Below are 26457 nucleotides of genomic sequence, written 5' to 3' on the forward strand. Positions count from 1 at the left end.
GGAAAAATACCGTCAGAACCTGTAGCTTACTTGGCCTCAAGATTGAAATTCTGCTGGCATCCTTTCAACAGGAGACATTGAGTTGAGTATACTAGGAATGGTAGGAGGTGGTTTATCAAGGTCATCTATAAAAGAATTAGAAGAAAAGTAGGATGCTAGCAGCTTGGCTCTAACTTTAGCTGAGGTAGCAATAGAAGCACTGGTTTTAGCAGAGATGGGAGTACAGATGGCAATAGTTGCAGCCAGTAGCTATGGAAAGAGACCAGAATGCTTGAATATCATTTAGACCAGTGATTCTCAACAGGGGCGAAAATTAGTTTTTGGGGGGGAAAAAATCATGGGTATTACAATGGTTTGTGGCCCTCCAAAGTTCAACCCTACCCAATGATGTCTTATTCCTTAATATTTAATTTCTCTCATATGGGTTTTCTTTACCCCAAGACAATTGATTTTTAACATATCGGTATATTATATTAGGATTGTAAGTAGGATAGAATGTCCATTTTTGAGTCTTTAATGGTGCATTTCAACAATAACTTTATCATCAGTTAATTGTTTGTTCCTAAATAATCATCTAAACAGGGTATTTTATGATTTATGCTTTTTTCAAATACCCCATTCCAAATTTTAAAAATGGGGTATCTTTTTTTTTTTTTTTTTTTTTTCCATTTTTATTAAAACCCCAAACACGAGAAGTATTAGAACCTATAGTACTATGCTTGGTTTGCAGGTTTAGAAGATGAAAGAAGTTCAATTCTGTAGACTGTAATTTTCAGAAAATATTAGCATTAGCATTAGTAGAGGCATTTGATGCAAGAAAGCAAGCTTATGCAGCATCAGCCAAAAAAAATAAAAAAAAATAAATAAATAAATAAAAAATAACCACTTCCACTTCACCCCTCTGTTCGTTCGAAATACCTGTCTAGCTGAGCCTTAAAGTTATTCAGGCTATCAACCTCCACGACAAGGGATGGAAGTCTGTTCCACCAACCAACCACTCGCTGGCTAAAGGCAAATTTCCTCACATCTATCCTACATCTGTCTTTCCTCAATTTGAATTTATGCCCTCTCAGGTGATTATTCTGAGCAAGAGGAAGAATCCCATCAGCATTGAGCATGCTCAAACCATTCAAGGCTTTATACACCTCTATCAGATCACCTCGCTGGTGCCTAGTCTCCAGACACTGTAATTTGCAAAACTTAAGCCTTTCTTCGTAAGAGCACCCCTTTGTTCCATTCACCAATCTTGTTGCCCTTCTCTGTACTCGTTCCAGCATCTCTACATCCTTCTTGAAATGAGGCCTCCAGACCTGTATACAGTACTCTAGGTGTGGCTTGACCATTGCCTTATACAAGGGAATAATCACCTCCTTATCCCTGCTAGAAAAATTCCCATATATCATCGACAATACAACATGAGCTACTCTTGCAGCCCGTCTGCACTGCTCAGAAAACTTCATATCTGCCTGCACAACCACCCCCAGGTCCCTTTCATTCTCTACCACTGGCAGTGTAGTACCACAGAGTTGATACGTTGCTCTGGGGTTGCTGTTTCCCATATGTAGTACTTTACATTTGTCAATGTTAAACTTCATTTGCCACCTCTCAGCCCATCTGCTCAACATTTCCAGATCCTGTTGCAGTAGCATAGTGTCAGTAGTGTCCTTGACAACCCTGCCAACCTTCGTATCGGCTGAAAACTTGGACATTAAGCTTGATATACCATCATCAATATCAGTTATAAATACAGAAAACAATAATGGACCAATACTGAACCCTGAGGGACTCCACTAATAACAATGTAGGAAAGAAGGTTGTTCCAGAAAACAATGAAAGAATGAATAAACAAAGAAGATGAAAAGTTGGTTCTGCAAGTTTGAATTTGGACAGTAAATGGATGTTGGCTGATTGTGGCACATGTTCAGACTGTTTTTAAAGAGAGAGCGGGAATTATAGAAGCCAATTCAGGAGAACAATGCCCGTGGAAGTATCTGTAGAAAAGGCATGCAGCAGAAAGAGTACGTCTATGAGACAGAGTGGAGAGACTCTGTTAGAGAGGAGTCATTAATTAACTTAACTGCCCTCTTCTGAATATAATCCAGCAGCCTTAGAGAGGTTTTGTGGGCCCCACCCCCAGATGTGGGAACAATATTCCATGGTAGGGCAGATTTGTGATTTGTACAGAGTGAACAGCTATTTGGAAGAAATGCTAATGCTAATGAGAGTGAAAGAGAAAACCAAGTTTTTTTTAGATGCAGAGGAAGCAATATTTGTAATGTGCTTGTGCCAAGAGAGATTAGAAGTCAGAATATATCATTTTGCCTAGAAATCGGAGTGTTACCAAATTGGAAAAAAAAATTCCAAAAAAGGGGTATTGAACCCGGGAATGGGGTACGTCTGACAACCCTACATGGATGGGATGAGGAAACAGTCTATTGTTTCTACTTTCTAAGCAATAATTAGTATTGATTTATTATTTCCTTGTGAAAGTTGTTTATTTTTGATCCACAGTGCTTTTGTGAGTGACATGGGCTGTGAGAGTTAAATAAAAATAGTTTATATTTTATTATTATATTCTTTGTATAACCCATCATCAATAATTAGCATTAGCAGAGGCATATGAGGCAAAAAAGCAAGTTTATACAGGATCAGCCAAAAAAAAAAAAAAAAACCCTTTCCATTTCATCCACCCAGTCACTCCAAATATTTGTCTAGTACAGCCTTAAATTTATTTGAGCTATCAATTTCCACAACAACAGATGGAAGTTTGTTACATCTGTTGTTGTGGAAGTTGATAGCTCAAATAAATCAACCACCCGCTGGCTAAATGCAAACTTATGCACATCTATTCTACAACTGTCTTTCCTCAATTTGAATCTATCCCCCTCAGGTTCTTAATCTGAGCAAGCAGAATTATCCTGCGAACATTGAGCCTGCTCAAACAATTCAAGGCCTTGTACACCTTGATCAGATCACCTTGCATGTGCCTACTCTCCAGGCACTACAACTTACAGAACTTAAGCCTTACTTCGTAAGTGCACCCCTTTGTTCTTCTCACCAATCTTGTTGCCCTTCTGTACTTGTTCTAGAAACTTTACATCCTTCCTAAAATGAGGCCTCCAGACCCGTATACAGTACTCTAGTTGTGGCCTGACCATTGCCTTATACAAAGGGATAATCACCTCTTTTTATCTGCTAACAAAATTCCTATATATCATTGACAAAACTCCGTGACCTGCTTTGGCAGCCCATCCGCTCTGCTCTGACCGCACATCTCTGACTGAGCAATTACCCCCAGGTCTTTTTCATTCTCCACCTCCCTGAGTGTAGTACCACACAGTTAGTATGTTTCTCTTGGGTTACTGCTACCCATATGGGGTACTCTGCATTTGTCAATGTTAAACTTCAGTTGCCACTTCTCAGCCCACCTGCCTAACTTTTCTAGATCCTGTTGCAGTAGCATACTGCCTTTACTGTCGTTAACAACCCTGCCAACCTTCGTATCATCTGCAAACTTAAACATTAAGCCTTCATTGATATCATTAATAAATACACAAAACAACAATGGGACCAGCACCGAACCCTGGGGGACTCTGCTAATAACATTAATCTACGTAGAGCAGTGTCCATTTATTACCACTCTCTGCCATCTCCCACTCAACCATCCTTTATCCATTGCAGTAACTTGCCCTTAGTGACATAACGCTCCAATTTGTACATCAGTCTTCCATGTGCAACAGTATCAGAAGCTCTCCTGAAATCCAAGTAGATTGTATCAAAATGATTTTTTGCATTCAGTTCCTTTGTGATCACATCGTAGTATCCAATCAAATTGGTCAGACAAGACTTCCCCTTAACAAACCCATGCTGTGTCTGAATTATTACTGCTGTCTTGTATTACCTTGATTACTTGATCCTGTATTACCTCTTTTACTAAAAAATGGTGACTCCATTTTTTTCCCTGGAACAGAAGTTAAACTAACAGGTCTATAATTATTTGTGTCACTCTTTGAACCCCCTTTGTGAATTGGGGATACATTTGCACATCTCCAGTCCATGGGGGACCTCCCCTGACTCTAAGGATGCTCTCATAATTATGGCTAAGGGTTTGCTTACTTCCCTTGCTTGCCTCCTTCATTATAAGTGGATAGGTTCCATCTGCCCCAAGTGCCTTTTTTATGTTTAACTTCAACAATATCTCCTCCACTTTGCTCTCAGTTATTAGAAAATCACTTAGCTCCCTGTTAGAGTTTGATAAACTTCTAGCATTCCTTTCCTTGAATAGCCCGTCATGTGTGAATGTAGATGGAAAATACTCATTGTTTATCAGCTACTTGAGCAGGATCATCAATAGTCGAACCATCTATGTTAAGTGACCCAATCTGATTCATCAGATTGGGTCACTTAACATAACATAGATTGGGTCACTTAACACCCTTCCTTCTAGAGTTTAGATAAGTAAAGAATTCTTTGCTGTTTTTCTTTGCATCCTTTGCCGAAGATTTCTTATAATCTGCCTTTGCTTTCCTAACCTCTTTTTTGACTTGATTACAGACTAGCTTATATCTGCCGTAAGCTTCTGTGTCGCCTGATAATTTATATGCATCCTATGCATTTTTCTTCTCTGCCATGAGCCTCATTAATTCATCCGACATCCATTTAGTCCTGACCCTTGAACAGTATTTCTTAGGCGGTATGAAAAGCCTAGTAGCCTCCAAGAAGTCCCTGAAGGCTTCCCATTTAGAATTTACCATTGGTAACATCATCAGTTGATTGATCCCACTGTATAGAATTTAAACCTTTATGAAAACAAAAGCCCTTCCCTTTACTCTTGATGGTAGTTACATCTTTAAGTAAATCACACATCGGTACACTGTGATCACTGTCACCTAGTGGTTCCTTTATCTGCAAATTCTTAATGCATGAATAATCACTGCTGATAATCAGATCAACTGTATTACTCCCTCTGGTTGCCCATCGAACGTGTTGCTGTAGAAAACAATTCTCCAGTAAATCCACAAAAGTCTTGCTAGCGTGTGAGTGACCAAGCCACAAGTTCTAGTCAATATCTGGGAAATTAAAATCCCCCATTATAAGACTCTCTGATTTACTGGCCCACTCTATTTCCCTGTACAATATCTTATTATACTCATCAGAGTCATTAGGCCCAAATTTCAATTCTGCACTGCTGATATCTGTGTGACACCCTGTCTCTGATATACCAACAATATCTGCCATTGATGTCTTGATCAGCACTTCAGATTCTTCAATTTTATTTACTATACTCCTAGCATTAGTGTACATGCAAGTATACGTGCAAAATCATGTCAAGTGCTGAAAAGAAAGTGTTGACAGTATCTGGATGAATATCTAGCTTATGGGGTTTTTTTTGAAAGCCCATTTGACTCAAGACAGCCTATGTGTCTTATGTGTAATAGTTCTTTTTCAAATGAGGCTATGTAACCAATCGCTTAAAAAGGAAATATCCTGATAAAGTTGGTAAACGTATCGAATATTTTCCAACTTTAAAACAGAATTTTGAGCTACACAACACTGTTACTTCCTTATTTAAGAACACACAACCAAATGACCAATGGTATGATTGTGTCTTATAAAATTGGAAAAATCATTGCTAAAACTGATAGTGCTGATATAGTTGCTGAGACTTATACAGTTCGCAGTTACAGACTGTAATTTCAACAGTGATGCATCAAAATCCTTCCAGTATTTTAAAAGCATTGCCATTGAGCATCAATTCAATTCGAAGATGAATCAATGAGATGTCAGTTAACGTTGAAGAGCAGCTAACTGATAAACTAAAAATTCAACAGGTCACTGTTGAACAAAAGCCGAGAATTAGGGTTGAATTTGAAAGTGTCTGCAATTCTGCCCAGACACGATAGGAGGGAGTATATGATGAGAGCCTTGTCGATCAATTCGGCCCTGGAAAGAGTGTGCAAGGCTCAAGGGGTAGAATTTTTTTCAGCCTGGACTGTACTTGTTAACAGGAGAGATTGCTTCTACAGGGATGGGATACACTTAAATAGAAAGGGTGCAAGAATATTTGCTGATGCTATCGAGGCAGTGTTAGGTGGGTCGGAAAACTGCTAGCTTGGGGGGAGACAAAGACCAATAGATTGACAGTAGCCACTGGCAGAGGTGAAAGAGATTCTTGCACTGCTTCTATTAGAATGAGCAGAAGCCTGAAAAACAAGATGCATGGTATTTCAGAGACTGCTGGGAGCCATTGCGGTACAAGTAAACACATGGGTTGTGTTAGGGTAGCTAAGAATAGAAACAGGTGCAGGTATACTTGCGTGTACACCAATGCTAGGAGTTTAGTAAATAAATTTGATGAATTTGAGGTATTGCTCAAAACATCGAAGGCAGATATTGTTGGGATATCAGAGACGTGGTGTCACACAGATATAAGGGATGCAGAACTGCAATTTGGGGAGTACAACGTCTACAGAAAGGATAGACAGGATAGGAAGGGAGGAGGGGTTATGTTATTAGTTAAGAAACACATAAAAACCATGGAAGTGAAGCCAGTCGACATCGCTGGACAGTGCAGTGTGGAGTCATTGGGAGATCAAAATTGAGAGTAGGAGTGTGCTATAGGCCTAATGACTCTGATGAGTATAATAAGGAACTGTACAGGGAAATAGAGTGGGCCAGTAAATCAGAGTGTCTTATAATGGGAGATTTTAATTTCCCAGATATTGACTGGAATTTGGGGGCTGGTTACTCACACACTAGCAGGACTTTTGTGGATTTATTGGATGATTGTTTTCTACATCAGCATGTTCGGGAGGCAACTAGAGGGAGTAATACTCTTGATTTGATTATCAGCAGTGATTCTTCATGCATTAAGAATCTGCAGATAAATGAACCACTAGGTGGCAGTGATCACAGTGTGCTGAAGTGGGATTTACTCAAAGAGGTAACTACCATTAGGGGTAAAGGGAAGGGTTATTGCTTCCGTAAAGGCGACTACGATGGACTGAGACAGTATTTAAATTCTATACAGTGGGACCAACTGATGATGTTACCAACAGCAAATTCAAAATGGGAAGCATTCAAAGAACTTATCTTGGAAGCTACTAGGCTTTACATACCAACTAAGAAATATTGTTCAAGGTTTAGGCCAAAATGGATGTCGGATGAACTAATGAGGCATATGGCAGAGAAGAAAAATGCATGGGATACATACAAATTAACACATGACACAGAAGCCTATGATAGATACAAGTTGATATGCAACCAAGTTACAAAGGAGGTTAGGCACGCGAAGGCAGATTACGAGAAATCCTTGGCAAGGGATGCAAAGAAAAACAGCAGCAAAGAGTTCTTTACTTATGTAAACTCTAGAAGGAAGGGGATGAATCAGATTGGTCCACTTGATATTGATGGGTCAAGTGTTGATGATCCTGCTCAGGTAGCTAACAAACTAAATGAATATTTTGCATCGACATTCACACATGAGGAGTTATTCAGCGAGGGGAATGCCAGAGGTGTATTCAACTCTAGCAGTAAGCTACAGAATCTTGAAATAACTGGGAGTAAAGTGGAGGAGAAACTGTTGAAGATAAACACAAGAAAGGCACCCGGGGTGGATGGGATCTATCCAGTTATATTAAAGGAGGCAGCAAAGGAAGTAAGAAAACCCTTAGCCATAATTATGAGAGCTTCCTTGGACTCAGGGGAGGTACCCATGGACTGGAGATGTGCAAATGTGACCCCAATTCACAAAGGAGGATCAAAGGCTGACACAAGTAATTATAGATCTGTGAGCTTAACTTCTGTTCCAGGAAAATTAATGGAGGCACTGGTTAAAGAAGCACTGCAGGATCATTTAGACAAGACTTCAGTTATAGCTCAGACACAGCATGGTTTTGTTAAGGGGAAGTTTTGCCTGACCAACTTGATTGGATACTATGATGCAGTCACAAAAGAACTGGATGCAGGGAATAACTTTGATATTATATACTTGGATCTTAGAAAGGCTTTTGATACTGTTGCACATGGAAGACTGCTACACAAATTGGAGCAGTGTGACATTGGAGGCAAATTGCTGCTATGGATAAAGGGGTGGTTGAGGGGGAGAAGACAGAGAGTGGTAATCAATGGACACTGCTCATCGTGGATTGATGTTATTAGTGGAGTCCCTCAGGGCTCAGTGTTGGGTCCATTATTGTTTTCTGTATTTATAAATGATATTGATGATGGTATATCGGGCTTAATGTCCAAGTTTGCAGACGATACAAAGGTTGGCAGGGTTGTCAAGGACACTACTGACACTATGCTGCTGCAACAGGATCTGGAAAGGTTGAGCAGATGGGCTGAGAGGTGGCAAATGAAGTTTAACATTGATAAATGTAAAGTACTACACATGGGAAACAGCAACCCCAGAGCAACGTATCAACTCTGTGGTACTACACTGACAGTGGTAGAGAATGAAAGGGACTTGGGGGTGGTTGTGCAGGCAGATATGAAGTTCTCTGAGCAGTGCAGGCGGGCTGCAAGAGTAGCTCATGGAGTATTGTCAATGATATACAGGAATTTTTCCAGCAGGGATAAGGAGGTGATTATTCCATTGTATAAGGCGATGGTCAGGCCACACCTAGAGTACTGTATACAGGTCTGGAGACCTCATTTCAAGAAGGATGTAGAGCTGCTGGAACGAGTACAGAGAAGGGCAACAAGATTAGTGAATGGAACAAAGGGGTGCTCTTACGAAGAAAGGCTTAAGTTTTGCAAATTACAGTGTCTGGAGACTAGGCACCAGCGAGGTGATCTGATAGAGGTGTATAAAGCCTTGAATGGTTTAAGCATGCTCAATGCTGATGGGATTCTTCCTCTAGCTCAGAAAAATCACCTGAGAGGGCATAAATTCAAATTGAGGAAAGACAGATGTAGGATAGACGTGCGGAAATTTGCCTTTAGCCAGCGGGTGGTTGGTTGGTGGAACAGACTTCCATCCCTTGTGGTGGAGGTTGATAGCCTAAATAAGTTTAAGGCTCAGCTGGACAGGTATTTTGAACGAACAGAGGGGTGAAGTGGAAGTGGGTTTTTTTTTTTTTTTTTTTTTTGGCTGATGCTGCAAAAGCTTGCTTTCTTGCATCAAATGCCTCTACTAATGCTAATGCTAATACTAATGCTAATGCTAAATGAGAAAATTTTCTCTTCAGATTGATGAATCCACAGTTACTGACAATAAGGCCCTTCTAATGGCATACATTCATTATTTGGATGATGATTGTAAATTGCAAGCAGAAATGTTTGTAAAATCTTTAGAAACTGACTATACTGGAGCATCCATTTTTTTCTGCTATAAAAATATGGTACGATGAAAAGTACCATTGGAAAATTTGGTATCCTCTCTCACTGATGGTGCTACCTCCATGGGTAGAAGATATTAAAGTTTTATAGCTCACCAAAAGGACATGTATTCCGAAGTTCTTGCTGTACACTGCATTGTGCATCGAAATCGTCTGATTGGAAAAGAATATTAGCCCAGTTCTTTATCAATCTCTAAGTGTAGTTATTAAAACTATCAATAAAGTCACATAGCAAATATGATCACCTTTTCAGAAAATTGTGTTGATAATGAAGAATAGTATGTGAGGCTTCTTTTACATACAGAAGTCAGATAGCTTCTAAAGGAAACTGTCCAACAAGATTTGTAAACCTTTTTGATACAATAATTAGTTTTTTTAGAAAGTGAAAGAGAGACAGATTTAGCTAAGGAGATCAGCAAACACAAAAACAATGTGTACTGTTTTTGTATATATATTTGTTTTTGTATAATACACAAAAACAATGTACAATGGCGTGGCGAGATCCAATATTCCTTACATTTCGAGGGTACAGTTCTAAACTGGTGTTCGCAGGCCGGCTGCTAGTTAGTACACCGGACCGAACCTAACCTATTGGTAACTCTCTAGGAGGCTTCCGGATCAGCTAGTGTATAATCTTGCTACCTCTACTCTGCCAGATAGTGACTGGAGGGAGTCCGAGTAGTGTGTATGCGGGGAGCATTGTCGAGGCAACGTTATGTCAAGGATCTGGGTATATTCTTACCATGTATATGCCATATCCAAAAATTTCATTACTTCATACAGCATGTCCCACCCACATTTTCTTACTATTGAATACACAATGAATTGTCAAACTAACAGAGCAAGCTTATCTGCGAAAAGATCTAAACCTCCCAAGCACTTCCTAATTCATTTCACAAATATATGTGGTCTCAATTCTAATGTCAGCAATGTCCATTTCCACTTGCAGTCTGCCAAACCCCATGTACTTTTCCTGACAGAATCTCAGTTATCGGTTGATTCAACTACTGCTCATCTCAGATGCCCAAATTATTCACTGTATGATTCCTTTCGCCTCAAAGGTGGTACTTGTGCATATGTCCGTTCTGATATTCCTTGTCAGAGACTTGGCAATTTGGAATCTCCTCTCTTTGATCTTCTCTGACTTAAAATCTCTCTACCTCATTGAGTAAAATTCATCTGTTGTCTCTACCGTTCTCCCAACTCCACTAATCACTTGGAGCTCTTTGACTTCCTCTCTTTGCAACTTGACTTTCTCCAGTTCAACTTTCCTAACAGTGAGGTAATTTTCCTTGGTGATTTTAATGTTCACAACTCCAGCTCCCTTCCGTTTTCTAGTCACACTGACCCAGCAGGTCGAGATGCTGAGGCTTTTGCAATTACTAATGACCTAGCACAGATTGTTCATTTACCTACAAGAATACCCAACAATCCTAATCATACAGCCAGTACGCTTGATCTTTTTCTCACAAACAATCCTTCTAAGTACACGGTCGACGTGAGAGGTCCTTTAAGCACTTCAGATCACAACTTGGTGATTGTCTCTTCTCCAATGGAACCTTTATCTCATGGCTATTCCCAACCTCGTGTTGTTTGGCATTACAAGAATGCAAAATGACATGACCTGCGAGTCTTCTTTTTCTTGGTCGGATTACTGTTTCAAAACTTCTGATGTCAACGTTTGCTCAGATCATGTCAGTGAAATTATTCTTGTAAGAATGGAATCCTTTATCCCACACTCCACTTTAAAATCTCGTCCTTTATCTAAACCTTGGTTTTCCAATAAATGTGCTAAGGCTGTTCAAGAGAAGAATGTTGCATATCGTAATTGGCTTGTTTCTAATTCTTCAGTTTCATTTTCTGCCTACACCAAAGCTCGCAACAATTGTAAAGCAGTTATTAATCAGTCCAAACTAGAGTTTGAACAGGCTAAGAGTACAAAACTTGCTTCTTGCCCTAATGGTAGCCGGGCATTCCGATCACTTGCCAAAGCTATTGGCCCCAACTTTTGCCAATCTCTGCTCCCACCTCTGTCCAAACCAGATAGTTCTGTTGTCACTTCAGCCAAGGATAAAGCTGACCTGTAGCTTCCCATATTTCTTTCAGCTCATGTATTAATGATCTTGGTAAAAACAACTCCCACCATTCCCAACACGCTCCATTCAATGCCTCCTTTGGTCTTCCGTCAAAAGGATATCAGAAGGATTTTGATGAATCTTGATGCTAAGAAAACTCCAGGTCCTGATGGTATTTCTCCACTTGTTCTCAAAACCTGTGCTCCTGAACTTACTCCTATTCTTTGTCTCCTTTTTTCACTTTCTTATTCCAAAGGTGTTTTTCCTTCTGCTTGGAAATTTGCTCATATCCAGCCAGTTCCTAAAAAGGGTGACAAATCCTTCCCATCCAATTATCGTCCCATTGAAATTACTTCTACTCTTTCTAAAGTAATGGAGAAATCAAATAACCGCCAACTCTTAAACTACCAAGAAACCTGTCTGATCAACGATCGCCAGTATGGATTCCGTCAGTGTCGATCCACTGGTGATATTCTGGCTCATGTTACCCATTTATGGACTAATTCAATGGAAAAGTTCGGTGAAACACAAGTAGTTGCTCTTGACATCTCAAAGGCTTTTGATCGTGTTTGGCATAAAGATCTTTTAAACAAGCTTCCATCTTATGGTTTGCCAACTATTTTTAGTAATTGGTTATCCAGTTTTCTCTCTGATCGCTCACTGAGGTGATTGTAGATGGCTCTCTCTCTCTTCTAACTTCTCCACTAATGCCGGTGTCCCCCAAGGTTCTGTTGTTTCCCCGACTCTTTTCCTCTTGTATATTAATGACCTTCTTCCATTGACTGGCAATCCTATCCATAGTTTTGCCGATGATAGCACATTGCATTCCACTTTCCATCTTGAGAAACCTTGTCCTGCTCAATCAGCTTCAACTTCTCGAAAATCTGCTACGAATTCCTTAAATGCCGATCTTCAGGTAATTCTCCAGTGGGGCAAAGACAACTTAGTCGATTTCAACCCTTATAAAACTCAGTCTTGTCTCATATCTCGCAAAAAGGGTTCTTCTGCTCCTATGCTTATCTTTAGGACACTCCGAATTCTAGGAAAAATGATATATCTCTTTCTTTTGGGTATTACCCCCTGACTTCTAATCTCTCTCTCTCTCTCTCTCTCTCTCTCTCTCTCTCTCTCTCTCTCTCTCTCTCTCTCTCTCTCTCTCTGCACAAGCACATTACAAATATTGCTTCCTCTGCATCTAAAAAACTTTGTTTTCTCTTTCGCTCTCGGCGTTACTTTTCTTCCAAACAGCTGCTCACTCTGTACAAATCGCAAATCCGCCCTGCCATGGAATATTGTTCTCATATCTCGGTGGTGCCCCCCAAAACCTCTCAGGCCTCTTGATTCCATTGAGAAGAGGGCGGTTAGGTTAATTAATGATTCATCTCTAACAGAGTCTCTCCACTCGCTTTCTCATAGACGTACTGTTTCTGCTGCATGCCTCTTCTACAGATACTTGCATGGACACTGTTCTTCTGAATTGGCTTCTATAATTCCCGCTCTCTCTTTCGAAACAGTCCGAACACATTCCGCCACCAGCCAGCATCCATTTACTGTCCAACTTCAAACCCACAGAACCAACTTTTCATCTTCCTCATTTATTCATTCAACTGCCATTTTCTGGAACAACATTCCTTCATACGTATTTCCTGAAAATTACAATCTACAGAAGTTCAAGTCCAATGTCAACAAATATCTTCTTTCGTCTTCCCAACCTCCAACCCAGGCACGGTACTAAGTATTATAGGTTCTAATACCTCTCGTGTTTGGGGTTCACATAAAAAAAAAAAAAAATACTATATGGTTTGGATTTTTTGAAAACTTAATGCAGTATCACTTCAACTTCAAGGGAAATTATGTATGGTGTTAGACTGCAAATGCGTGTTAAAAGCCTTCACTGAAAAACTGGAAATATTTGAAAGCAATTTAATGAGAAAATAATTTCATAGTATGCAAGAGTTAGCTGAAATCAATGAATCTCTCACCGAGAATGTCTTAAGAATTATTCAGATTATTTGTGTTCTTTAGAAGGTGAAATGAAGAATTGATTTTCAGATTTATTTTCTTTTGAAGTGAAGCCATGGGTGTTAAATCCAATTGGATGCGATGCTGGGTCTGCTAGTGAAGAAATTCAAGAACTCATTGAATTAAAACGTAACGAAGAATGCAAATATAAATTCAAAAAAGGTGGAATGGCTAAGTTGTGGGGATCAAAACTGACTAAACTTCTTTATCCAACAATGTCGTCTGAAATGGCTAAAGTACTTCTTTGTTTTCCAACGTCTTATATGGTTGAAATTGGTTTTAGTTCAGGGTTTACAAAGTTCAGTATTTACAAAGGAAAGAAACAATTGATATATGTTCAAGAGGAGACATTAGAATTAAACTTATTAACACCATACCGAACATGGAACTTATAGCTAAGGAGCATCAGGCGCAGGGATCCCATTGAATAAAAAGATTAAGTATAAAGTATTTTTTTGTTTAAAATTTCATGGGGGGGAGAGGCAATTAAGAAAAAAAATTGTCTAAAAAAGCCCTTTAGGGAGCGATAATTAAAAAAAGGTTGAGAAATACTGATTTAGACAAGAAGCAAATTTTCTACTCTTAGCCTGTTCAAAATCTGGTTTGGACTGATTAATAATTGCTTTACCATTGTTGTGAAGTTGGCGTTGGCAGAAAATGAGCCTGGAGATTCAAATGCTAGCCAATTGCGATATGCAACATTCTTATCGTGAACAGCCTTATCACGTTTATTGGAAAATCAAAGTAAGGGCGAGAGATAAAGGACTAGATTTTAATAAAAGTGGAGTGTGGAATTAAGGATTTCATCTCTACAAGAATAATTTCACCAATATAATCTGAGCAAACATTGACATGAAAAGATTTGAAATAGTAATCCAACCAAGCAAAAAAAGAAATCTTGTAGATCATCCCATTTTGCTTTCTTGTAATTTCAAAGAACACGACACAGAGAATGGCTATGATAGAAAGGCTCCTATGGGAAAGAGTTCATCACCGAGTTGTGATCTGAGGTGCTTAGAATAGCACTCTCCTACCTGTATACTTAAGAGTTTGTGAGAAAAAGCTAAAAAAGTGTTGGGTGTTTGGCTGTCAGGCTGTGTGGTATTCTGGTATGGAAGTGAACAATCTGTGCAAGGTTATTAGTAATTGCAAAAACTTCATCTTGGCCAGCTTGGTTTGTGTGATGGTTAAAATCAAGGAAAATTACCTCACTGTTAAGAAAGTTGGACTGGACAAAGTCCGAAATTTTAAGCAAGAGAAGATTCCAAATTCCTATATCTCTGATAGGGATTATCAGACCAGACATATGTACAAGTACCACCTTTGCAGTGAAAGGGATCATACAGTGAATAATTAGGACAGCTGAGATGAGCAGTGGTTGAATCAGTGATTGTTGGGATTCTCTCAGAAAAAGTAAATTGGACCTGATCTAACTCACTTTTCCTGACTGTAAGTGGAAATGGACACCATGGAGATTGGAACTGAGACTGTGTATATTTGTTAAATGAATGAGGAAGTGTTTGAGAGTTTCAAATCTTTTTTTCTGTTAAGTTTATTCTATTAGTTTGAAATATTTATGATGTATTGAATAAAAAAGAAAAGATGGGGGGGATGTGATATGAAGTAATGAAATTTTTGGATATGGCTTTCATAGAACAAGAATATGCTCAGCTCCTTGACAATGTGGCATCGATAATGCTATCTACACACACACTACTCAGACTTCCTTCCGTTCAGTCACTATATGCAGTGTGATTATATATTAGCTGATATAGATGTCTTCTAGAGAGTTACCAAGAGGTTCAGTCCAGTGGATTATCTAGCAGTCAGCTAGATAATTGAACACTATTTTGAGCTATACCCTTGAAATGTAAGGAAGATTGGATCTCTCTACGATGCCCACCATAATCTCAGAAGACATCAGTCATACTACACGATGGAAAGATAAGAGATTGCTGGAGCTTTTCTCTGTAGACTAAACATCGGTTTCACCACTGCAAGCCTCCAATAAGCAAATTGGTGGTATTGCATTGGTCGATGAGTCATCTTTCCCCTAGTATTACCTGGTAACACAGGGGGCTGGCATTCTTCTGTGTGGTGTGGGTGCCACATCCCGATCCTTGCTTATGTTGGTTCACACCTGGGTGGTTCAAAAGTGCCATATTTCAGGACATGCACATGGGAGTTCTAACCCAGGGTTACTAATCCCATCATTGTAAAAGCATCCTATGGAAACTGACAATTGCACAAGTAAGCTTGAGATATAACAGATTATCCAAAGTCATGCTTGGCATTTTTAACAATTCCTCATAGCATTGCTGATTGAGAGAAAATATTCAGCATATTCCAAACAAACTGAATTCAGATCTTCACTTCTGCTTAAGCTTTAGAGATGTCTAATAGAAAATCCAAGTGGAAATAGACAGAAAAATTAATTTCTGGTGTAGTGTGGACTTTGAAAAATCTGTTCTTTCCTCATTTTTCAGTCTAAAAATTCCTTGTTTTCCTAAAAGTGCCTGATGTCCAGCTTTTTGAATTTCAAAAGTCAGCAACTGTGCATCTGCTTACTCTTCTTTTTCTTCTCTTTGTACAATAGCTTTTAGTAGTGTGTGTGTGTGTGTGTGTGTGTGTGTTAACCTTCTTCCAGTCACATAGTTCCCTGGGAAGCTGTTGTGGCCACAAACAAATTCCTCCAACTGCATCAGTCATGTGCTATATGAGCGGCATCGCAAAATGTCACGCCCAAAGGTTCACTGATCCCAGCCTTCCACCTAAGTTGCAGGTCTTCTTTTAATAGCAGTTTTTGGAGTTGGTTTTGTTATGGTCTCTGTGGCATCAGACAATGTGGTGGTATACCATTGCCTACTACATGGCTGATTTTGAAAGGTGCCAGTTTTAAGCATAGGAAGAGTCATCATGCATCTCACGAGATGCTCTTGAATAGGAAAGGTGACTACAGCAGAGCCCCACTTAGTGCAGAAGGCTGATTACAACTGGTTTTCACCTGGTTTCCAGAGGTCGTCTATGTATATAAATGGATATATATTATTCATTAGATTTGTGCAAGTAGTTATTATATCTTCAGTCAATGAATTTATTCATAAGGTGATGCTATTATCCCTCTTCTTCCTTCTTTGATGTCTAATTAATGTCCAATATTTCCAATTATTCAAATATATTTTAAAATAATTTTCTCCCAAACCATGAAGCATGCAACGTTTCCTTACCATTAACATATTCTGATTCGCAGTCTTAACCCCCAATGAATACATTTCTTACTTTTTAAAATATTTATTCCCGCATTTCAAATTTACGCTCCTTTCATATGGCATTAGCCACTGCGTAATCTTCTGTATTTTTCGAACATGCTATCCATTTTTACTTAAACTGTTTTTTTTTTTTTTTTAATCTTAGAGCCTCATCATCAGCCATTTTCAATCCACTGCAGGATGAAGGCCTCTCCAGCAATCTTTTAAGGGCACAAAAGGTGATATAGTTGTACACGTTGGCACTAATGATATTAAGAGTAGGAGACTAGCGGAATTACTTAACAAGTACAGGTCACTGTTGAAAAAAAGCCATGAATTAGGGTTGAATTTGAAAGTGTCTGCAATTCTGCCCAGACACGATAGGAGGGAGTATATGATGAGAGCCTTGTCGATCAATTCGGCCCTGGAAAGATTGTGCAAGGCTCAAGGGGTAGAATTTTTTTCATCCTGGTCTGTACTTGTTAACAGGAGAGACCGCTTCTACAGGGATGGGATACACTTAAATAGAAAGGGTGCAAGAATATTTGCTGATGCTATCGAGGCAGTGTTAGGTGGGTCGGAAAACTGCTAGATTGGGGGGATACAAGGCCTAATAGATTAACAGTAGCCACTGGCAGAGGTGAAAGTGATTCTTGCACTGCTTCTATCGGAATGAGCCGCAGCCTGGAAAATAAGATGGGATATTTCAGAGACTGCTGGGAATCATTGGGTTACAAATAAACACATGGGTTGTGTTAGGGTAGCTAAGAAAAAGAACAGGTGCATGTATACTTGCGTGTACACCAATGTTAGGAGTTTAGTAAATAAATTTGATGAATTTGAGGTATTGCTCAAAACATCAAAGGCAGATATTGTGGGGATTTCAGAGACGTGGTGTCACACAGATATAAGGAATGCAGAACTGGAATTTGGGGAGTACAGTGTCTACAGAAGGGATAGACAGGATAGGAAGGGAGGAGGGGTTATACTATTAGTTAAGAAATACATAAAATACAAGGAAGTGAAGCCAGTCGACTTTGCTGGACAGAGCAGTGTTGAATCAGTTTGGTGTGACATAAGCATTGGGAGATCAAAATTGAGAGTAGGAGTGTGCTATAGGCCTAATGACTCTGATGAGTATAATAAGAAATTGTAAAGGGAAATAGAGTGGGCCAGTAAATCAGAGAGTCTTATAATGGGGGATTTTAATCAGATATTGACTGGAATTTGGGGGCTGGTCACTCACAGTCTAGCAAGGCTTTTGTGGATTTATTGGATGATTGTTTTCTACATCAGCATGTTCGGGAGGCAACTAGAGGGAGTAATACTCTTGATTTGATTATCAGTAGTGATTCTTCATGCATTAAGAATCTGCAGGTAAATGAACCACTAAGTGGCAGTGATCACAGTGTGCTGAATTGGGATTTACTCAAAGAGGTAACTACCATTAGGGGTAAAGGGAAGGGTTATTGCTTTCGTAAAGGCGACTATGATGGACTGAGACAGTATTTAAATTCTATACAGTGGGACCAACTGATGATGTTACCAACAGCAAATTCAAAATGGGAAGCATTCAAAGAACTTACCTTGGAAGATACTAGGCTTTACATACCAACTAAGAAATATTGTTCAAGGTTTACGCCTAAGTGGATGTCAGATGAACTAAGAGACATATGGCAGAGAAGAAAAATGCATGGGATACATACAAATTAACACGTGACACAGAAGCCTATGATAGATACAAGTTGATCTGTAACCAAGTTACAAAGGAGGTTAGGCAGGCGAAGGCAGATTACAAGAAATCTTTTGCAAGGGATACAAAGAAAAACAGCAAAGAATTCTTTACTTATGTAAACTCTAGAAGGAACGGGATGAATCAGATTGGTCCACTTGATATCGATGGGTCAACTGTTGATGATCCTGCTCAGGTAGCTAACAAACTAAATGAATGTTTTGCATCGACATTCACACATGAGGAGTTATTCAGCGAGGGGAATGCCAGAGGTGTATTCAACTCTGGCAGTAAGCTAGAGAATCTTGTAATAACTGAGAGTAAAGTGGAGGAGAAATTGTTGAAGATAAATATAACAAAGGCACCTGGGGTGGATGGGATCTATCCAGTTATATTAAAGGAGGCAGCAAAGGAAGTAAGCAAACCATTAGCCATAATTATGAGAGCTTCCTTGGACTCAGGGGAAGTACCCATGGACTGGAGATGTGCAATTGTGACCCCATTTCACAAAGGAGGATCAAAGGGCGACACAAATAATTATAGACCTGTTAGTTTAACTTCTGTTCCCGGAAAATTAATGGGAGCAGTGCAGATGGGCTGCAAGAGTAGCTCATGGTGTATTGTTGATGATATATGGGAATTTTTCTAGCAGGGATAAGGAGGTGATTATTCCCTTGTATAAAGCAATGGTCAGACCACACTTAGAGTACTGTATACAGGTCTCAAGGCCTCATTTCAAGAAGGAAGTAGAGATGCTTGGAACGAGTACAGAGAAGGGCAACAAGATTGGTGAATGGAACAAAGGGGTGCTCTTACAAAGAAAGGCTTAAGTTTTGCAAATTACAGTGTCTGGAGACTAGGCACCAGCGAGGTGATCTGATTGAGGTGGATAAAGCCTTGAATGGTTTGAGCATGCTCAATGCTGATGGGATTCTTCCTCTTGCTCAGAATAATCAACTGAGAGGGCAATAAATTCAAATTGAGGAAAGACAGATGTAGGATAAACGTGAGGAAATTTGCCTTTAGCCAGCGGGTGGTTGGTTGGTGGAACAGACTTCATCCCTTGTCGTGGAGGTTGATAGCTGAATAACTTTAAGGCTCAGCTGGACAGGTATTTCGAACGAACAGAGGGGTGAAGTGGAAGTGGTTATTTTTTATTTATTTATTTTATTTATTTTTTTAATTTTTTTTTTGGCTGATGCTGCATAAGCTTGCTTTTTTGCATCAAATGCTTCTACTAATGCTAACTTTCCAGTTCCTTCTGTTTTGAGCACTGGCCATCCATTTACTGCCCAAAATCTCATGAATTTCATCTATCCATCTCCACCTTTGTCTTCCAGGTTTTCTTCTAGCGCCTCTTGGGTACCATTCTGTTATTTTCTTAGTCCATCTGTCATCATGTCTCCGAGCTATGTGTCCTGCCCAAGACCATTTTAGTTCTTTAATTGATAAGAATGTCCTTTACTTGAGTTTGCTGCCTAATCCATGTGTTTTGCTTCTTATCTAACAGTCTGATTCCCAATATAATTCGTTCCATTCTTCGCTGTGTAGTTCTCAGCTTCTCTTCCATTCTTTTGGTGAGTGCCCAAGTTTCACTTCCATAAGTCATGGTGGGGAGTATACATTGGTTCATTAGTTTACATTTCAGACAAACTGGGATATTGCTCTTCAGTATGTGACTATATTTCCTGAATGCTATCCATCCAAAATTTATTCTTCTCCTGAGTTCCAGCCATTTATCATTATTACAACTAATAACTTGTCCCAGATAAGTATATGACTTCACCTTTTCAATTACTGCTCCTTCAATCATTATGTTCCTCTCTGTGGCATACTCGTTCATCATTACTTTTGTTTTAGCCATATTCATCTTTAGTCCAAAATCCTTACTAGCTGTGCATAACTGAATAATATTTTCCTCTAATTCTTTGTGATCGTGGCTTATGACCACAATGTCATCTGCAAATCGTAAATGGTTAAGGTACTCTCCATTCACATTGACTCCTTTCTGCGACCAGTCTAATCTTCTGAAAGCTTCCTCAAGGGCAGCAGTAAACAGCTTCGGAGATATTGTGATAATGATTAGACTTTGTCTAGTCTAATAAAGGAGGTAGCACTCTCATATATTTTCTTCAAAATCATAATATATGGGGTATCTATGCCTTGTCTTTCCAGTGCCCGAAACATTGCCTTATGCTGTATGTAGTCAAATACCTTTTCATAATCCACAAATGCCAGGCATAATGGTGTTTTATATTCATTTGCTTTCTCCATTAGCTGTGATATTACGTGAAGGTGATCCATAGTTGAGAATCCTGTCCTAAAGCCAGCTTGCTCTTTCGGTTGATTCTCATCAAGTATTCTTCCTAATCTGTTAGTAATGACCCTTGCGAACAACATGAAGATGTGGGATAACAAGCTAATTGGTCTATAATTTCCAATTTCTGATTTATCTCCTTATGCAGCAAAACTATGATTGCATTATTCCACTGCTTAGGAGTCACACCTTTTCTAATGCACTTTGTGAAGAGCCTTGCCAGTTTTTGTGTTATGTCTCTTCCTCCCAGTTTTAACAACTCTACAGTAACTTCATCTTCCTCCGGGGCTTTCTGATTCTTCATTTTCTTCAATGCATGTTCTACCTCATCAGGAAGAATATCGGGTATGTCATATGTGTTGCTACTTTTCAATCCATCTTCCCCACTGCTGGCATCATTCCCTCGCTCCTTGTATAATTCTCTATAGTAGTCTTCTGCTATTTGAATTATGTCTTCTCTGCTGTTTAAAAGTACACCATCACTATTCTTCAGTTTCAGTATCATTTGTCTTTCTGTATTACTGCTCATGGCTGCTGATTTAAATCCTTTGTTTTCCCTTAATGTTTGTTCTACTTTTCTTGTGTTAAATCTTCTTATGTCCTCTCTGAGTCTCTTTCTAATGGCTTTGCATAACTCAGTATACTCAATTTTCTCCCTGTCAGTGTTTTTCTTGCTCTTCATTTGTTGTCTTCGGTTCATCATGACAAGTGTTTCTTGACTAATTTTTTCTTCGTTGGATTTCTTTTTCCCTATAGGTTTCTTGGGCTTTATCACTTTCAGAAAGTTGTAGTATTCCTCGTCGATATCTTGGTCCTGAGCAGTCTGCAGAAGCTCAAACTTGTTCTTAAGTTCCAGTACATACTGCTTTTTCTCCTCCTCTGTTATCTCAAAGACCTTTGTATTATTTACTCGAGTCAGTTTTTTCCTTTCCTTTCCTTTCCTACATTTATATGAAGTGTACATCTTACCATTCTGTGATCACTTCCAACATTTACCTTATTCAGGACGGTAACATCATTCACAATATATCTTCTGTTAGTGAGGATGAAGTCGATTTCATTAGTTGTTAATCCATTTGGACTCTTTCATGTTCACTTTCTGTTCACCCTTTTCTTGAAAAAAGTGTTCATTACTGACAGTCCTTGAGATTCTGCAAATTCCACAAGTCTTTCACCAATTCCAAAATTTCCTATAGTTCCTCTTTCTGTGCTGTTTTGCCTTTTTCCAACTTTAGCATTGAAGTCCCCCATGATAATAGTGTAGTGGGTTTTCTGCTCATCTAGAAGACTCAATTTCGGTGTACACTTCTTCAACCTCTTCATCATCATGGATCAATGTTGGTGCGTAAATCATTATAATCTTTAGCTTGTACCTCTTAGAAATCTTGAGTATTAGTCTTGACGCCCTTGGTGATGTACTTTTGAATTCCAAAATGTTGCTTTTAAAATCTTTATGGACCAAGAAACCCAACTCCACATTCACTCCTTTCACTGTTTCCATTGGTGTACAGCAGATTTCCACTTGATAAACTTATAAGTGATTCATTTCTTCTTGTTTCAGCCAAACCAATGATATTCCAATTCACATTTTCTAATTCCTTTTCCAGTTCTAATATCCTGTCTTCACCGATGAGTGATCTTACATTATAACAGGCCAAGTTCAGTTTCCGTGCATGGCAGCCTGGTCGTACCCAGAAATTCTTAGCACCCTCTGCCTCCACTCTGATCCTCTCGCTGCCGTGAGAGGGAGAGTGAAAGCTGCTGTTGGGACTGAGGGCCATTTCTTTTGTTGTGCTGTCATATGCTGGAGGGTTTGGTCTTTTCCTCTTCATGCTGACCAGGCGTCTTGAAGAGAACCACTCTACATGTTCGTTGCCACCTAAGTGACGTAACAGGGCTTACCATCGAGGTGTGCGTGAGTGGATTTTAGGGAGGCAGGCCAACCGGACTTCTCCTGAATCTTCTGTAATAGAGAGATATTGGATCCATCAGTGTTTTAGGCTGAGTGTTTCATAACACACAGGATACCTGTTTCCCTCTAAGCCCCTTAGAGCCTAAACAGCAGTAAATATTTACCACACAGATATAACATGTGTCTAATGAATTCTCTGTACCTCTTCTTCTTTATGGTAAGATGTATTTTCAGTTTTTTTATGCTTAAGCCACCAAATTTTAATATAATTGAGAGCATATTTTAACACAGCCACTACACGCAGCACCACTATAGCCAATCTGTTAACCTTGCTGATACTTTTTTTCTTGGCAAAGAAGGCCACTGAAACTTCTAAATGGATAAAAGTTTCTGCACACAACCTTTATTATATCAATTTTTGTACCTGCCAAGATGATTTTGGATACCAGACCAGCCATAGTTTTTTTCTGAGCTCCCTTTGTTGATGTCTTAGTATGTTCCATGTTGCTCCTGACATTAATAGTGTTTTGAACACTTTAATAGTCCATTTTAATGAACTATTAAAGTGAAATCAGTAAATTAATCAAGTAAGCATAATGAGCAAAAATGGTATCTACAGACACTCCTTTCATATGGCATTAGCCACTGCATAATCTTCTGTATATTTTTCTAACACGCTAACCGTTAAACTGTTTTTTTTTTTACTAAAGGACATATTTTGCTTTGGTGGAAAATGTTACAATGATGATTTTTTACTCTGCATGGAGTATTGCTATTCAGTGATGCAAATTTTTCTGAAAATTATTTTTAAGGTGAAGTAAGAGGTGAGAGATGTTGCAATCCAAACATTGATGGTAATTTTCGGTGTCGTTATAGTGAATTCTATTAAACAGTATTGGCCAAGTCGTGTCTTGCCTCTATTGGCTAAATCATGTTTTAAATACAGGCAGACTAAAAAAGTCTGTATATAAATAGAAATTAATCTCTAATTTCTTTTTCTATTTGCAGGTGAAGAAATGATCAATAATCCCTTTGAAACACGTTCAGATAGCTTTTATTTTGTAGATGACAGACTGATCATGCACAATAAGGCAGACTATGCGTATAATGGTGGACTGCAGCAGTGAAAACAGGTATCTATGATCTCAACATGCCTTTAACACTTCGGGTCTGTGCTTCTCCTGCACCCCCACACCAGTGCTGCTTTGTTAGTTGTCTGTCACTGCTCAACCATGGCTGAACACTGAAGCTGAATTATTGTTGAATTTGAACTTTGTAGTGATACTAACATTCCAAGCATACTTGATGTGTGGGTTATTTAAAATACTGTATACATAGAAAATTAACCTGTATGGAAACTGGAGCTATGTGAAATATTACAGATGATAATGTAAATTGCATAGAGGGAAACGACCATCCATTTTTCCTAGCTTGACTTAAGGGAAGTAGAATAAGCAGTTGGCTTTATCATATACTGTATGTTCTTGACCAGCAGCTTCTGTTTTCTGTAAAAGCATTGATAAATTTTGTATGTATACAGTATGTTGTGTAGTTTTATTTTATCTTTTATATAAGTTATTCTCTGCTTACCAAAAATAGACTTATCATAGAGAAAGTGTTTAGATTGGATTTTTGCTGTAAGAAATATTTCATTATCGTAGACTGCTCTCCTTGATCACTATTTTAGCCAGTGGAATTATTTCAGCAGGGAATGAACAAATAGGCATAAGCATATAAAATGCATTACAAACATTGTTTCAAATTAACATGTCCAGTTCAGGTTAAATTTTGTTATAAAATGTTTTATAATAAGACTCTGTCTTAAACTGTTAAGAGTGTTATTTACCATGCTGCATTTTAAACTCTTTCAGACAAATTCAGTTAATAAATACAACACACCAAACCTAGTCATGAAATATATAATAGATCCAAGTAATCTTATTTATAAAGTTTATGGTGTATAGTAATTTAAGAGTATGTTTCAGTCACAAGGTGCAATTATTTTTATTCAGTTATACTCAACATTTTGTATATAATGTTCTGTACATCACATAATATACACCTTATTTTTTCATGTACATTTAGGTCCAGCAGGAACTGTTTACGTAGTTATTGTAAAGGTCTCTATACATTTTAGATTTGTAGATCAGTGTTAGGAAAAAGTTTGAGGGTACTTGGTGTGCCACTTCAGTACGTTGTACTGTGTTATTCAATAATGAAATATGACACTTCAGTTCTAAACATTAATTTAACATTAGGGTATATTAGTTTATGTACATTTTTCCACTTATTCTGTTTGTTATAAAACAGTCAAAGCAGCCTTATATAATGCAAAGCATTTGTATAATTAGCCATATTGACATTGTTAATTTTTTATTTTTCATCATGTTAAGTGTCACTGCAGAATTAAAACATGTTAATATTTTAGCAAATTTCTATACAAATAAAGCAAATCTGTTATGTGTATTCAATTGAAGATTTTTTAATGCCTAAAAATAAACCTCTTAATGTTGCTTATTTTTCTTTGGTATATGTTACTCCTTCCTTCTCTCCCTCCCAAGGTAAACTTATGACATTAATTGTCATAAGTTTACCTTGGGAGGTAAAAAATTGTCTAAATATAATATTTATTCATATATAAAGCACATAATATACTAATTTTCCTGTGTTTTGTTTGTTTTTTTTTTTTTTTCACCTCCTACTTGAAAGAGAAAAACTCAAGTAGTGAGCACAGTAAACAGTATCCCACGCTGGATGTTTGTACAGGATCACATGATCAATAGAAATAAGATGAACTTGTGTGTGTTGTGTAATCTGTACATACTTATATTTAGGTTCTCTAATATTCAGTTATTTTAAAATGTATAACAAAAAAATAATTACTCATTACAGTGTGTGGATTCACCCCAACAGTGTACTGTGAGAAAACAGTATTGTCATTTTGTAGAGTTAGGCCATACTTGAAAGCAGTTTTAATTTACTTTTCCTTCCTAAAGGCTTATAACAGAGGAATAAACTGAATGCAGCTTTCTTTCCCACCTCCTCAGTCATTGGCATCTTACAGCTTAGGAAAATTTCAAGTAGAATTATTGATGTTATTAAATTCTACGTATTCAGCATTATAATCTGAAAAATGAAATTATAAACATTAGATTTTTCTTTCCTACCAAGTCGTTGCCATTCAGAACAATGTACCTACTGGCTTTAGACCTAAACAGAAAATATTGAACAGTAACCTGGCACTTCTGTTTTTATGTGACAAAAGCACTATAATAAAAGAATAAAACTATGTATGTCTTGAGCATATATTTTATTTCCTTTACTTTTTTTCTCTCTTTCCTTATATGGTAATTGGATTTCTAGACAGTTGCTTATTCTGTAACAAAAATCATGTTTCGGTTTCTAGTTTCTAACAAAAAATGTGTGTGTTATATCAATAATGATTCCTTAATTATTTGTTAATACATTGTTAATTAATAAACAATTTATGCATAAAACTTTTCAGAATTTCTTGGAAGATTTTGTTTAATCATATCTTGAAGGACTTGTTTCTGTTCTCATCACCAAAGATTACTGTACTGTTCATATTCCTGTGATTCTAATGGAATTGCATTCCTTTAGAATTACAGCATGGATGACCCCAGGGGAGAGGTTTCTCATTGCACTGTGAGGTGACTAATCACTGCCACTTTCCCAAACATATCCATATGCTAGTCAAAGAACTTTCTGCTTCCAGGAACAATAAGTATTGTTCCTGGAATTAGCTTTTATTCACCTAATAATTCACCCAATAAGTATTAGCTTTTATTC

At 38.2% G+C, this 26457-nt stretch overlaps 1 protein-coding gene across 3 annotated transcripts in view; it reads left to right on the top strand.

The window, feature by feature from the left end:
* Window positions 1-25937, top strand: part of unc-119 (unc-119 lipid binding chaperone) — a 225841-nt gene extending 199904 nt beyond the window's left edge. For 2 of the 3 annotated variants that reach the window (XM_090388906.1, XM_090388888.1), the window contains one exon: window positions 23656-25221. In XM_090388906.1, the coding sequence (XP_090245032.1) occupies window positions 23656-23774 (119 nt within the window). In that variant the 3' untranslated portion in view covers window positions 23775-25221. Of the gene's footprint in view, window positions 1-23655; window positions 25222-25539 lie in introns of those variants that run through there. The other variant, XM_090388897.1, reaches the window with a different exon arrangement.
* Window positions 25938-26457: the final 520 nt, after the last annotated feature.

Source organism: Mastigoproctus giganteus, chromosome 2, assembly GCF_048544385.1.
Source record: "Mastigoproctus giganteus isolate SK-2022 chromosome 2, ASM4854438v1, whole genome shotgun sequence".
NCBI classification, from domain to species: Eukaryota; Metazoa; Arthropoda; class Arachnida; order Uropygi; family Thelyphonidae; genus Mastigoproctus; species Mastigoproctus giganteus.